The following is a 16,215-nucleotide window of genomic DNA, read 5'->3' as shown; positions in this document are numbered from 1 at the left end:
TCGTTTTGTCAATCACACGCCATTAGCCAATGAGCATACCCTGCATAAACCTCCTTTCTGACAATTTGAATGACCAGATTTTAGAAAATGCCGTGGATGACTGAGCCCAAAATGAATCACCAAAGTGTTTACAGAGGTTTTCTCCTGTGACTGTAGGCAGAGTGATAAAATTACTATCTACTACATGACTTTCAGTCCATTCACCCTCACCAGACAGGTAGTCAGAGCTGAAGGCAGGCTGTCCTGGTGGGTCTTGGCGTCCTCCTGATGACATCATTGATGACATCATCCCTGGACCTGAGGAAATAAAGAGCATTATCACTGTCATCCTCAGCTGAATATATAAGAATATAACGACTGTCTCTTTAGTTTTCTAGGTTTAGATTTGCAAAGCGTATCTGTATATGAAGAACCTTTGTTACAGCTTTATGTTTTTCATTAAACTGAACAGGAGATATATTTATTTTTCTTTGTTTTACTTTTGCACTAGTTGTAGTTTCCCATTGTCCCTATCATACAGAGCGCTCTGCTGGGTCCTTTTAGAGCGCTCCACATGGAGAGCGAGACAGTGCACCTCAGTCAGTCTGTATGTAGCTCTGCTCTGTCAGATGTCTGCCCATCAAACGGGTGCTGCTTCGCAAATCCTGCCTCCACATGTTGTGTATGTCTTTGTCCTATCATTTGACAGTGAAGCAAGCAGACACAACACACTGCTGAAGGGACTATCACCATGGTTACGCAAGTAGAAGATGACAGCATCTGTGGTTCCCCTGGCAACACAACCTGTCAACAGACGTGTCTTAGAGGATCGATGCATGTTCCCAACAGCTGAGGCACACGCCAGGACTGAACTAACACACTCACAAGCACATATACAAGACAGAAACATCACCACTATTACAAACACATGGGACACGAAGAGCCAGACTTTCTTAGCTCCTTTGAGTACTGCAAAAGGAAAGAAGCTGAAAGGGTAATATAATCTGTTAAGTAAAATAAATGGAGGATTTGCATCCATTAATTCCCATTAGCAGCCGAAAATAAAACTAGCTTAACATAATAATTTTGTCATCTTAACAATGAAACACAAGCATTAACTAAATAATACAATATTTACTCTACCAGTGGCCATTACATCATTAACTCCAAGTCTGACTTGCACAGTTATTTTACTGACAATCACAAAACCATGTTGAACAAATAAAACCAGCTGTCACTTATAATTCTATATAAATATTACAAAATAAATCACTATATGGTTTCAACGAGATCTACTATGGTGGTGGATTCTAACATATAGTGCATATAATATATAATACAGTCAACTAATACATAACTGAGGCTTTCCATTTACAAAGGTCTGTCAAAGGGGAGAGGATGAACTGAGGGGCTGCACTAAGAACCCAGAATAAGATAAGTATTATTAGGAACATGCAAAGGTACTTGAGTGCAATCCAAAATGAAAATAGCTGAAGCTGAAAGAAGCTGAAATAAAATGAACTGTGATCTTTGCTTCTTGCACAAACAGCACCAATTCTAATATGTATCTGTCCGTGGTCCTGAAATACACATAAAAACTGGCACTGCAGCTGAAAACCAAAACTGACTGAAGCTGCACGTCACAAATGGCTGCTTTGTGCCGAAAATAAAACATCTTGTTGCTTTGTATACCTGAATGCACATGCATTGGTTTTGACTGAAAAGCTGTTTTTTGTTTTCAGATGTACTGTGGGAAAACAGGGACACATACTTTTGGCTCTGGCCCAGTAGCACTGTAATGGTGGATACTGTGAATAATTAACAAGTGTGCATTAAAGGGAAGCTTTGGTCCACTGGATGAGTGTGTCTCTGAGAGCCAGTGTTCCTTTGTGTCTGCAACCATTTTTGGAGTATAGAGCAGCACACACAGAAACACACACAGAAGCACTAACTGCAGAGTCATTCTAGACACAACGTCACAGCTTTTTTTTTCTTTTTCTGTCTGGGTTCCCTTTGAGTAGATTTCTCTTCAGCTGCCAGTCTCCCATATTTTTTCCCCCCGATTACTATCACACTTTTACTTACTTTTGTATTTGTGTTATTACGAAGTTACTTAATGTGAATCGCTTTAAAGAGAAAGATGGACCTATTAGATGATCCACATCTCAGTGATAATTTGGAACCAAATCTGCCATGTTCACCGCTTAGAAAACGAAGCTACATTTCCAACAAAGGAACTTCCTTGAACTTTCTATGAACCTATGCTTTGTCACTGCATGAACCAGCTGATCCGAGCAGAGTTGGGAAAACTGCCCATGAGAAAAGGAGCAGGAAGCCAAGGAAACAAAAGACTTCTGTACAACTGGAAGTCCAGAAGAGCCACCTTCTGCTGGCCATTAGAAAAATTGCAGCTTTAAGGCGCTTCTGCATTGTTCATCCATCTTTTATATACAGACTATGTTAACAAGTTTAGTTGCTGTTAAGCTTTCCTCAGAATCACTGATAAAAAAATACATACCAAATCAATGAAAGGTAACTTTATTTGTTTTTCTTTCCTTTTTCATACAGTATAAGATGCACATGCACATGTTTACAGTACATCGATAGAAAAAAAATTGAAGCATTTGTCACCGAGAAGCTATGAGTGTTACATAGATATAAGGTGCATGCAGCCGATAGACTTATGTGAGTAAATGATAAATATGTTTTATTGTTTTATGTCTGAAAAGTTTCACTGTTCTTCCCTCCTCTTGTATCCCTTATTTCTAAGACACAGACACACAGACACACACACACACGCACAGCAGCAGCAGCATGTGCGTGCAAGCACAGTCAGAGGCCAGACAGCCCTCTGAGGATAGCAGCCAGTATCAAGCCTCAAGGTCAAACACCTCCTTTTTTTCAAACATTATTTTTATGTCATTTCTGCATCACTGGACTGGAAGCCCTTTAAAATTTTCTACCAGCAGAAACAAGCCAAAAACATAGCAGCAGGGAACCACCACTAAAATAGCCCTCACTGCATAGTTTGAAGGAATCCAGTTTGATGGGCTTCCCACTGTGCTGTACATAGGCTTATTGCACCACAGTGTCTGGCACTTTTGCGCCTCTTATTTAAACTTTAGCTGTTATGGAGGGAAGGAAATCGCTTTAAAAGCCAGGTTAAAGTCACAGTCCAACTGATAAAAAATGCACTACTCTGGAACATATGCAAATCAGATGGCATATACCAATATAACAGACAGATGACATACATATTCATGTGAGATTGATATAACAGGTGAGGCTACCCATACGGAAAAGAAATAGTAAAAACTTATATATGATTTACTCATGAAAGTGGCCACTTTCATGAGTAAATCATATAAGGCTTACATGATTTACTCATGAAAGTGGCCACTTTCATGAGTAAATCATATAAGGCTTACATGATTTACTCATGAAAGTGGCCACTTTCATGAGTAAATCATATAAGGCTTACATGATTTACTCATGAAAGTGGCCACTTTCGCATTACTTTCATACATTGTTTTAGTAAGTATCCAAAACATACAAGTTTCATTATATAATTTTTCAAGGGATCTTATATCTGTTTTCACACTTATATGCTTTTCATACAAGTTTCACACAAGACAGATACAAACTTTATAAGATTTACATATATCTTTTCCTTATGGGTAAGATTCAAGACTTTTATACAAAAACAATCTCTCAAAATAATTGTACTGCAGTGTAAATGAGACAGTTAGTATGATAATGACTTTAGATGACAGTCAGCAATATCACGCTTTCTGTGCTTGATTTGTAATAAAGCATTTGTTGCAGCTCAGTTGCAATGCTTTTAGATCAGCTGGATTAGGAGATCTCAATGCCAGTTCACGTCAGCTTTCTTTTGACTTTCATTTAAGCTGTCTAGGTCTGCCTAAAGGTGCAGTGCATCTGCGTACCACATTGCAACCCAAATTTCCAGTTCTTTAAAAGGATTAACATTCTTCAGGTCCTATAAAAGCACAGATGTGAACATCTCTGGAATACCACTTTAAGGTTGTTGAGAAGGAAGCCACAACTCAAACATTTCTTCTGCAATGTCATAGTGCATATAGTGCTGCCTGCTGTGCAGTGCCTCTGGGGTAGTTTGGGCTTTGTTAAGTGCACTTTTTCCCATCTTGGACCGTATCTTACAGGGGTGAAGGTAACCATCCACCAATACTGAACTGAGATGCACTTCCGGTCTATTCAAGAGTAACGATTCCAGATAATTGCATCCAGGCTGAGGGCAATCCTGCTGCTGTATTTATAGACATCTCACGGGTCAGTTTAGGAAGTTTAGTATGAAAGTAGTCCTGAACAAGAACTCGTTTAGGGCCAACTTAAAGGAAAGGCAAAAATGTAAACGTGAGGTCAGAGGTCAAATGTTTGAAGACAAACTATATACATGTGATATTTAGAATCCTTATATACGAGTACAGTATAATTTCCTAAATGTTGTCAATACAAGGAAATGGTGTGTTAGTCTTGAAAAAGCTGTTGTCTAATTTTCCTCTTGATTGTGAGTTCTCTGCTGCGTTTGTCTCTCTCACTGGTTGGTACTCCTGCCACCTCTGTGCACTGCTTTGTGTTTTACTTTATTTGTAGGTTCAAATAAACGATCATTTGATATTACTGCCAGCTTCAACACCTGAGTGTTCCCTGACCTGTGACATAAAATGAAAAGATATGATTAGTCTTGAGCAAACTCTTAATCTGACTCATTTTTCAAATTTGTTTTGAAATGCAGTCAAATGCTTTCAAAGGGGCCCGCCTATTATAGAAGGGAGCTTAGAACTAGGTGAGATGTGCAAATCACAGGGGAGTACAGCTGGGACAGTATTTTACCCCCAAAATTGAGAGATCTTTTACCATCATCTTCCCGATGTTATCATGCTGTCTTTGGCCTGTTTCTGCTACCTGCCACTAGTTTGTGGAGCTAATATTGGCACGCATATGCTGCTAATATTCACTCCATACCAAGGACAGAAGAGGTTAGAGTCAAACTGCTGCAGCACATTCTCAGTCACAGCTGTCACTATGTCTGGAGAGACACAAGCACTTAAGTCGAGTTTAAAGTTTAAAGGGGCGGACAAGAAAGCCAAGAAGGCAATGGATAGCAGTGGGATGTAAAAGAGAGGAGAGAGAAATGGTAATGGAGGCAGTGAGCTATTAGAGGTTGTAAAGCACAAACATTTTTAAACTGAAGGATCAATTGTAATTTAATTATAAATATATTATTGTTTGTTATTGTTCAGTGTTGATGTGAATAAATATAAATAAACATGATGATGAAGATAAGCGACAGCTTGCCTGCCCAAGTTGAAAAGACAGGTTAGATTTATTGTAATGGCAGGTGTTTCCTTCTGTAAAGATGGCAAAAGCCTTCTAAAGGCACTGAGTGGTAGTGATTTTACAGGATGACATGAACTAGCATTGCATTTCCTTAAATTCATATTCTCTGGCTAGTGTTTATCTGCTGTGTGTACGTGTTTAAGTCAAATAAAGCAGCATGCCTGAGGATGTATGGTGCATGAAGGACTAAGTTTCAGGCCTCTATATTATATAAGTCACAAACCTTTAAAGAATTGCAAACAGCTTTATTTTGAAATAAGACACTGGACTTCGTTTTTGGCAAGAACTGCACAAAACAAATGTGCTAAGGACCCTTTTGACTGCATGCCCTGTGTCTTGGTCTGCTGAACCTCAAGCAAGGTAAACTGAGCGAAGGACAGAGGCTGGGAAAGAATGCCCTCAGGGGAACTTCATTAAATAACCTCTGTAATGAATTAAAAGATGAACTAGTGGTTGAGATTTGCCTGCTTCCCTAGACTCTCTTATACCTTTGTGTATTAGGATTCATGATCACATGCGGGCACATCAGGAGATGCAAAACGCCAATTCCCAGAGTTCGTTGATTCGGGCAGAAGCACTGCTGATGCGGCCGAAAGACATGAGAAGGTGAGAAGTGATTTTGCAGCTCAGACCCTCTCATCAAACCCCCGCTGAACACCACCATAGATTAGCGGCCGGTGAGTGCTTATAATGCATAAGAAGGGTCACATGGGACATCAACTCCTCTCCCATGTGGCCAAAATGTTGCACCTTTACTTTAATGATTGCCTGGTGCAAAAATGTAATGTTTCCATGGTCAGTGCCCTGGATGGTCAACACCTGACATCACTCATAAGACCAATTCTGTCACTCTCTCCCTTTCGGGTAATCACATGGAGCAGAATAGTTTCTACATGTTCAAAGCACCTCTCATTCTGGATCACCCCGGCTATGTTTACACAACCCCTGCATTGATTGGAACAAACACTGGATATCAAGCTGGGAACCAGCATCTCTGGCTGGTCCAAGACTGCAGACAGCTGCAACGGTTCCTGGTATTCGCTAATTTTTACCATCGCTTCATCAGGGATTTCAGTCTTGTCTTGCCTCTGACCCAACTAACCTCTCCCAAAGTTCCCTTTCAGTGGTGTCACCCAGTCAAAGCTGCATTCAAACTTCTTAAAAAAAGTTTTGTTGCAGTCTCTCTCTTGCAGAACAGAACGACAACGTCCTCACCTTGGAGGTGTTGAGACCTTGGCTCGAGTCATAGTCTGGATGGATCACAAGAATCTAGCCTACCTACAGACAGCTGAACAGCTTAATGCCTGACAAGCCAGGTGGGCCCTGTTTTTTACCCATTTCCACTTTTCCATAACTTACAGACACAGTTCACCCAACATCAAGCATGATGCTCTGTCACAGCAATACTCCGGTAACGGCCTGCCCAGCCGGCTCTTCATTTCTGCTTCCGTATATGCCACTGGGCACACATAACTAAATTTACATGGCATCCTGGCATCCATTAGACCTTCACCTTCCTATAGCATCTCTTTTGGTGGCCTACACTGATAAAGGATGCTAGAGAATACTTCTCTTCCTGTTCTATCTGTGCACAGAATAAGTCTTCCAGCTTTCCTCCTGCAGGTCTGCTCAGGCACTTTCCAACTCCTGGACAACCCTGGTCCCACATCACTCTCAACTGTGTGACTGGTCTGAGCCCTTCCAGTTGAAACACGGTAATACTCACCATAGTAAATCGCTTTTCAAAAGATGCACACTTTGGCGCCCAACCCAAACCTTCCACAGCACTGGACATGGTTCAGCTCCTCACAGACCGCATATTCTGCCTCCACGGGATCCTTCTTGACATTCTCTCCGATCGCGGGCCCCAGGTCTGGAAAGAGATCTGTTCAGCAATTGGCATGAAGGTCAGTTTGTCATCTGGTTTTCATCCCCAGACCAATGGTCAAGCTGAACAAAACAATCAGGAGCTGGAATCTGCACTCCATGCATCGTCTCCACCAATAACCGCGTGGACCATGCAGCTTGGCTGGGTGGAATTCACTCATAATTGCATGACCTCTTCAGCAACTGGCCTGTTCCCTTTCGAGGCCTCTTTGGGCCACCAATCCCCGCTCTTTCCGGGAATAGAAGGTGAGCACTCTGCCCCATCTGTTTAGCATCATTTGTGCAGGTGACGCCGTATCTGGAAGACCACGCAAGCAACCTTCCTCCAGAAGGAATCAGACTCCTATACTCCTAGGCAGAAGGTCTGGCTCCTGACTAGGGCCCTATTCAAGCAGAATCTAAGAAACTGTCCACAAATTTTAGCGGTTCCATATGAAATTGAGGCCAGATTGAGGTTAACCCCATCTCTGCTTGCGTGAAGTCTTTGCCCAACATACACATCGACAATGCTTTCCATGTTTCCGAGCTAAAACCATATCTCTCCAGTCTTCAGTGTAAGGAACAGTCATGGGACAAGGAGGGGGTCCTCCCTGGCTCGTTAGCTTGTTTGTTGTCTTCTCTTTTCTTTTCTCTCTCTCTCTCTCTTTTTCTCTCTTCCCTCCTTTGCCTTGCTCTTTGTTTATTTTGTTCTCCCCACCTGGGTGGTACTCACTGTGGGTTCCTCACTGCGGCACCTCCCTGGATTTTTCCCTCACTGTGGAAAGCCTGAGTTTCTGTAAGTGATTGTTCTGTTCTGTGAAGAGTGTTTGATGACTGGATGTTTGTTACCTCTCCCTGGATCCCTGGAGTCCCATTCCTTACCAGCACCATTGTATATAGCAGTTTGTAATTGCACTGTAAATAAGCACACCTAACTGTGACAACCTTGAGACCCGCATTTAAGTCCTCACTGGCAAACATGATACCTTGTGCCTATGGTGCTCAAGTTAGTGACTATTTTGTTGGTTTTAGCTTTTTCATGGGTTGACCAATATTAATATCTAGAATATCACTCCTTGCACCACAGCGCTTTAAGATTACTAAGTTTTGAAATCTTCTTGGCTATGTTTTACTGCTGTCAGAGACAAAGTTTAGCAGTACAAAGAAGAAGGGGCAACAGATGACAGAAACCAAGCAGATGGTGCCGGGGAAAATGGGAGATGTGTTGAATTAACTGTTGTTAATATAAAAAGATACGCACAGACAAATTAACCAGAAATCACATGAATGACACAGAGCAAAAGAACGGTCTAACAGAAGTTCTACTTTCCTCTGTAGAACTCACACTCTAGGTGCTCTGTAATAATAGATGAAGCCCATAGTTAATAATGAGCATAATCAATTAAAAAAAACCTAACAGGATTAAAACTTTGGGAGGAGTAAGTACACTGTCCTATTAAAGCTGTGGCGGTGGTCTCAAATTTGCTTAGCGAGAACAGAAAGCAAACCTAGAATTTGTGGTCCATTAGTCAATAAATAAATACAATAAAATGTTTGGCTATTGAAGCTTTAAAATCTAACAACAAGCTAAATATCCACCTTGGAGATGCAGTTAAAAAAATGCATTATAATGTGTGCATTTATTGCCCTGAAAGTTTTTACACATTGTTTATTTTAATGTTTTTTGACTCTGCCATAGTAGCTTTGAATGATTGATGGTTCAAAGTAATCCTTATTATTTCGGGGCGATCGTGGCTCAACACTTGGGAGTTCGCCTTGTAATCGGAAGGTTGCCGGTTCGAGCCGCGGCTTGGACAGTCTCGGTCGTTGTGTCCTTGGGCAAGACACTTCATCCGTTGCCTACTGGTGGTGGTCAGAGGGCCCGGTGGCGCCAGTGTCCGGCAGCCTCGCCTCTGTCAGTGCGCCCCAGGGTGGCTGTGGCTACAATGAAGCTGCCATCACCAGTGTGTGAATGTGTGTGTGAATGGGTGGATGACTGGATATTTAAAGCGCTTTGGGGTCCTTAGGGACTAGTAAAGCACTATATAAATACAGGCCAATTATGTTGGGCCCTAGTGCAGCCTCTCAGTTCAACCTCAGTCTGAAACAAGTTGTTTTAACTGCCCAACTCCACTAGCTAAGACAGAGGTTCTCGAAGTGTGGGGCCCACACACACACAAAAAAGAACGCTTGGACACTGCTAGCATAATGGACAGATTTTTGACGGGGCTCCTACACAAACGCAAAGCAGGAGATGAAGCATCGCCAAAATGTTTCCAAACCAACCTCATTCCAAGCCAAACACAAGAAAATATGGTGAAGCATATCTTCCCTTTGGCTTCACCTGCACAACTGCTGAGGTAGGTCTCTGTGATAGAATTAGTTCTCCCTGCGTCAGGAGCACGCACTGGGCTCTTCAAATCACGGACAAACAGTATCCCACATTTTTTATTTTTAGTTCACAAACACTTGTTGTAATGACTAACTACTCCTGACATTTTGGAGATGTTCTTTATACAGTAAAGTAAAAACTGAAGATATTAAGATTAACAGTATTTTGTAAATGGTAGATGGCCTGTATAGCGCTTTACTATTCCCTAAGGACCCCAAAGCGCTTTAAATATCCAGTCATCCACCCATTCACACACACATTCACACACTGGTGATGGCAGCTTCATTGTAGACACAGCCTCCCTGGGGCGCACTGACAGAGGCGAGGCTGCCGGACACTGGCGCCACCGGGCCCTCTGACCACCACCAGTAGGCAACGGGTGAAGTGTCTTGCCCAAGGACACAACGACCGAGACTGTCCAAGCCGGGGCTCGAACCGGCAACCTTCCGATTACAAGGCGAACTCCCAACTCTTGAGCCACGATCGCCCACTCTGTCTCTATCTGTAATTGTAGAAATTCATCTCATGTAAACAATAACGTGGCGCACAGCGTGACGTGAATAAAGGCACAATCCTTTAACGTTGCGTGATGAACTCTGTATTCCTCATCCACACGTAAAGGCAAAAATGGAGTTTTAAAAAAATCGCCGTTTTCGTTCATTCGAAACGCAGGTCCAAACGCATAGAATCAGCTATCCATCCATCCATCCATCTTCATCCGCTTTATCCGAGGCCGGGTCGCGGGGGCAGCAGCCTAAGCAAAGAGGCCCAGACCTCCCTCTCCCCAGCCACCTCCTCCAGCTTATCCGGGGGAATACCAAGGCGTTCCCAGGCCAGCCGAGAGATATAATCTCTCCAGCGTGTCCTGGGTCTGCCCCGGGGCCTCCTCCCGGTGGGACATGCCTGGAACACCTCACCCAGGAGGCGCCCAGGGGGCATCCTTGTCAGATGCCTGAACCACCTCAGCTGGCTCCTTTCGATGTGGAGCAGCAGCTGCTCTACTCTGAGCCCCTCCCGGATGGCCGAACTTCTCACCCTATCTCTAAGGGAGAGGCCAGCCACCCTTCGGAGGAAGCTCATTTCTGCCGCTTGTATCCGCGATCTCGTTCTTTCGGTCACTACCCACAGCTCGTGGCCATAGGTGAGGGTAGGGACGTAGATCGACCGGTAAATTGAGAGCTTCGCTTTTACACTCAGCTCCCTCTTCACCACGACGGACCGGTGCAGCGTCCGCATTACTGCAGCTGCAGCCCCAATCCGTCTGTCGCTCTCCGGCTCCCTTCTCCCATCACTCGCGAACAAGACCCCGAGATACTTGAACTCCTCCACTTGGGGCAGGAATTCATCCCCGACCCGGAGTGGGCACTCCACCCTTTTCCGGCTGAGAACCATGGCCTCAGATTTGGAGGTGCTGATCCTCATTTCCGCAGCGTCACACTCGGCTGCGAACCGTTCCAGTGCGAGCTGGAGGCCCTCACCCGATGAAGCCAACAGAACCACATCATCCGCAAAAATCAGAGATGAGATTCTGAGGCCACCAAAGCGAAAGCCCTCCGCCACTTGGCTGCGCCTAGAAATCCTGCCCATAAAAATTATGAACAGAACCGGAGACAAAGGGCAGCCCTGGCGGAGCCCATCACCCACTGGGAACGAGTCCGACTTATTGCCGGCAATGCGAACCAAGCTCTTGCAACGGTTGTATAGGGATCGAATGGCCCATAGCAATGGGCCAGACACCCCATACTCCCGCAACACCTCCCACAGGACACACCTGTGGGAGGTGAATCAGCTACGTAGAATCAGCTACGTTTTCAAAAATACCATGTAGGTGTGGACGTAGCATAAAAGAATTAGTAGTTTATTTTATTGCTACGTGTAATTTATTGCAGTTTACTTTTATTTGTTCAATTGTTTACTAAATGTTTGAGGTGTGAAATAAATCTCAATGGAGTTTGAAAACAAAATATGTGTGTGTGTGGTTAGGTGGGGAGGTGGTGTTTGGGAACCACTGAGCTAAGATAAGCTACTGTAAGCTTCTTCTGACTGGTTGGGGCTTCTGTGCTCACATCTGGCAATGTGTGCCTTGGAGCAGGGGCGGATCTAGAGAAATTTTCTTAGGGTGGCATGAGGGTGGCAGAGAAATCAAATGGGGTGGCAAAATCAAAGCCTTTTTTTTCAAACACATATGCAGGTGGTGACATATGGTTAAAGTGATTCAAATGCAGTAAGTATACATGCTTTTCATATAAATATAGTCTATAACTTAATTATTTTTTGTAGCCCACATAATTAAACATGTTAGTTTCACATAAAGTCCACATAAAACAACTGAATTTTGATCCTATGTACTGCATAGCCTGTGTAATAAATAAATATGTAGCCCAATAAGTATAAAATCCAGAAAGCTACACAACATGGGGCGGTGTTGTTCAAAATGTGCTCTGGCACAATCATAGGCATGGCTTGCTGCTGAAAACAAGAAAAAAGCCGGTCCTGCTATGGGCTGAACCATTTGTTAATGGTGGAGGGGGGTAACACTATGCAATAAATGTATTTGTAGAATTTATATTCACTGTTAACTGTAACTGCACTCAAAGTGTTAATGGTATCTTATTTTAACCCTTTAAGACCTACCATAGAACCAAGTCCGCCAGAGCTTATATTATATTTTTACATGCTGTAGTGCCATTTTTGGGAGCTATACATCAATACAACCATTATAGCCCAAATGTTAATAATATGTATGCATTAAGTGCATAGTAATTACATAAATTGCAAAAAAGTGCAATAAACTACAAAAACATTGAAAATCGTTTTGGTTTTTTTAACATATATTTCTGGTTAGAGAAATTTAAGAGGCTTATCCCTCAAAACTGAAAATACAAAAAAGTTGCACAAAATAGTTTCTTGTACCCTGTCAGGGCTCTGACAGGGTACAAGATGACAACTTTGGAATTCTACTAGAAACAGTCGATCATATTTGTTTGTCAAAGCTGAATTCAATGCTTATTGTAGCTAACAGCTACAATAAGCATAAAAGCTACTGTACGGCTATCATTTGTTAACATGACGCTTGGTCTTATACATGTAATACATTTATTACCAACCTGAGAGTTCATCCGCTGGTCATTCGACATGACGAATGACTTCTGAAGTCTTAATTCAGCTCAAGACGCTGTAGATTCCCGTCAGTAACACTTTCGGTCCGCTAGTAAAACATAGTTTTACTAATCTGCGGTTGATAACTCTTGAACCGGAACCGGATGTCAGTCCCAAAAAACTGAATTTTGGAACTGAAACCGAATGGTGAGAACTGAATCTGAAATTATTTTATTTCTATTATTAAGTTTGCTTGTTATTCATGTTTTGGTTGATTAACAGTCACCAAAGTTTTGGTGATAAATAAAGTGTATATATTGCTTTAGATCTCACTATGCCCCCATGTGTCAGAATATACCTTGTGGAGTACAATTGAATTATTTTAATTTAGAGCTGACTTTTTCTCTTTTATTCATATTTTTTTTTAATAATTCTTAATATTATTACTATTATTATTATTAACAGAGATCAAAGTTTGCAGTAAAAACCATCTGAGTTTGAAAACTGCTCTGTCTGTGTTGGTGGCTTTAGGATGTCACATTTGCTCAGCTGTCAGTCAATCAGCCATTTCCAGAAGCGCTGTAAAAGCTTCGCTTATGTCATATTCACTTCAACAGATAAGCTGAACTCAGCACACACACATCCCTATTATTGACAGTGACAGCCAAGGTGTGTGCGATGACCTCACTGCTGCCTTTGCTCCTCCACTGTACTGCAGTTGCATATGACCTCAAGGTCCCGTAGCACAACACACATACACATACAAATGCATGCACTCAGGAATGCAAAACGCCTCAAATACAAACGCACACTCTCACTGGGTGTTTTCTTTTTACACGGGCACACACAAACACACACAATATTCCAAGAAGGTCACTCCTCTCTCCCTCCCCTGTACTGTGATACCACACATACAGTAAAAGCATACTCCTGCAGGGGTGTGTTAGTATGCCTCAACAAACACAGCCACATCCCAGCTTGATAAAAACATGAGTTGACTGCAGTAGCTTCCTATCCATTGTGTTACACCATGAGCCCACAGTAAGGTAAACTTCACTCTGCTGTTAAAGTCACTATACACATTCAGTCCAGTTTAATCCTAAATTGGGCCAGAACACTAAAATTACAATTAATAAATCGTTTCAATAAAACACCTCCAAATTGTTCCCCTTTCATTCAGTGTAAAGACATTTAACTACCAAAGAAATAAAAAGAAGCAACACTACAAAGAAATTTTACTTCCACAGAAAAAAAGACTAAAAAATTACAGAGAAGACATTGGCAGCTCATTACTCATTACAATTATGTTTTTCTATAAAGTGGTTTTAGATATTTGTGCTTACAAACGATGAAACATACACAATTAGTACAATAACTGTGACAAGATCAGGCCTAAAAGATACATAATAAAGTGTTTTTAATCTCTTGTTATTGTAAAAAGAATATACAGGTTTTAATTTAAAAAATCACCTTACTTTAAATGTAACATCAGACAAACAACACATGATATATTACATCATGTTTTTATTTACTGAACAAAATGTAGAAGCGGTGTGTAAACTAAGTGTACCCCATTATTCAATAGCTTATTGATCCTCAAGCGAGGATGTTTCTGTATGACTTTTAGTCTCATCACTGTGAAAGTATTTTGTACTTACAGTGGGCTTATGTTGCAGCACAGTGGAGAGGATGCTACTGTAGGTCAGAACATGAAGTAAGGATTATTTTGAACCATGATTCATGCAAAGCTACTTTAGCTTACAGTGCGCATGTTGCAGAAGGTCCAGATGACTTCTTTTTACTGTATAACTCCTGATGCGTCAAACCTTAGACTTGAAAGAGTATATATATGTTTAAATCTAGATTTTAAAAAAGCTGAGAGTACTCCACACTGGGTCATGACTATGCACTGGTAAATTATCATGTGCCTGGTTGAGAGGAGATGACAAGAAATTGGTGTTAAGGCATCATTAATTAAATAATTTAATATAATAATTATTATTATATTAATTTAATAGAATAATTATTTATTTAATTATTTATTATATATGATATTTATTTGTTTGAACTACACTTAATACTCTGTTTTTCTTTCTTGAATTAGAATTCTGATAGTACTGGTCTTGATCTTTCCGCTGCTATGTGTAAAGTGAGATAAGGCCACTCATGTTCAGTCCACTCTAAAGCAGTAAAGTAGGTGCTGTTTTAGTAAAATGAGGTGTGAGGATGAAAACGAGGCAGAACTAAAACATGCTGTCCTCAGTGACATTGAGGACACATGAGCACCTGGCTTCATATTCAGCTCATATTACAAAAAGGTGTATTAAAGGCCTTCATCCCAGCTGAGCACAGCAAAAGGAAGAGTAAACACCTGCTACTACTGAATAACAGAAATCGGAGGACATGGAAAAAACAATGCAGTTAAAAAAGCAGAGAAAACAGAAGCTGAAGAGAAACTCCCCTGTCTGAGACATTGATTGATATTGTGTCTGACGTGTCTTCACCATCCACCTAGAGATGTCAATGTGCCAGTCTAACAAGTCATTATGTAAAAATGATTCACCAAGTTCCTCTTAATATAGAATGTATTTGAACTGCAGTCAAGTTGTGTTATTCTCTTAATGTTGACCATGTTAAAGCAGCATTTTATCCTGTATAACATTAAGGCAGCTGTTAGAGTTCATTTTTGTCCATTTGACAGATTGTATATTGGCTCTTTCCTCTTCTCCTATCAAATAAGCGCTCCTCCAAACTGGAAGAAGTGCTGATATAAATCCTCCTGGAGAAAAACTCCTAACTTTGAAATCTTCTACTTTTTGGAAATGTAATGCAATGTATTTTCTGGTATACCACTCAAATTACTGACTGGCCTGGCTACTACTGACGATCCAGAATCAGATTTTTTGCCATGTAGGTTTTTAGTCTGATCAACCAAAAAACAACCAAAGTCACTGTAATCAGTGCAGACAGTTGTTTTTATTCAGTTGTAAAAATTATTCTTAATGAACAGGTCAAAGAGTACAGCTTTCAATGTCCTTTATGAATTATGTTACCGAGTTGCTTTAAGAAAGTAGTCTTTGAATTGTAATTCCAGAGAACTACTACTCTAAATACAAGATTAATTATGTTTACTATTAAATTGTTTTACTATTGAAACTAGGGCTGGGCGATATGGCCTAAAATCCATATTGCGGTATAATTTGAAGCATGTGCGGTAATGATATATATCGCGATCTATTCTTTTCTTCTGCATAATGTATTTTCTGCACTATAAGGCACACTTAAAATCCTTTAATTTTCTCAAAAATCAACAGTGCGCCTAATGTATGAATTCTGGTTGTGCTTACTGACCTCGAACTAATTATATGTGGTACACGGCGCTCAAAAATCTGTCAAAAATGTTTTAGTACGACTTTGGTAAGCTATGAAGCCGCACCGCTTGATGGATTGTTGGAGGATTACAGCTACCATAGTCAGGAGCCTCACAGAGTAATCTG

At 41.3% G+C, this 16,215-nt stretch overlaps 1 protein-coding gene across 4 annotated transcripts in view; it reads right to left on the bottom strand.

The window, feature by feature from the left end:
- Positions 1-16,215, bottom strand: part of LOC308383782 (uncharacterized protein) — a 198,105-nt gene that overhangs the window by 88,229 nt on the left and 93,661 nt on the right. For all 4 annotated transcript variants that reach the window (XM_080861897.1, XM_080861898.1, XM_080861900.1 and 1 more), the window contains one exon: positions 211-297. In XM_080861897.1, coding sequence (XP_080718023.1) covers positions 211-297 — 87 coding nt within the window. The remainder of the gene's footprint in view (positions 1-210; positions 298-16,215) is intronic.

The sequence above is a fragment of the Rhamphochromis sp. 'chilingali' genome (assembly GCF_963969265.1).
Source record: "Rhamphochromis sp. 'chilingali' genome assembly, chromosome: 16".
In the NCBI taxonomy this organism is placed as follows: Eukaryota; Metazoa; Chordata; class Actinopteri; order Cichliformes; family Cichlidae; genus Rhamphochromis; species Rhamphochromis sp. 'chilingali'.
Note: the sequence above shows the minus strand (reverse complement) of the source record. Positions and strands in the feature narration are given on the sequence as shown.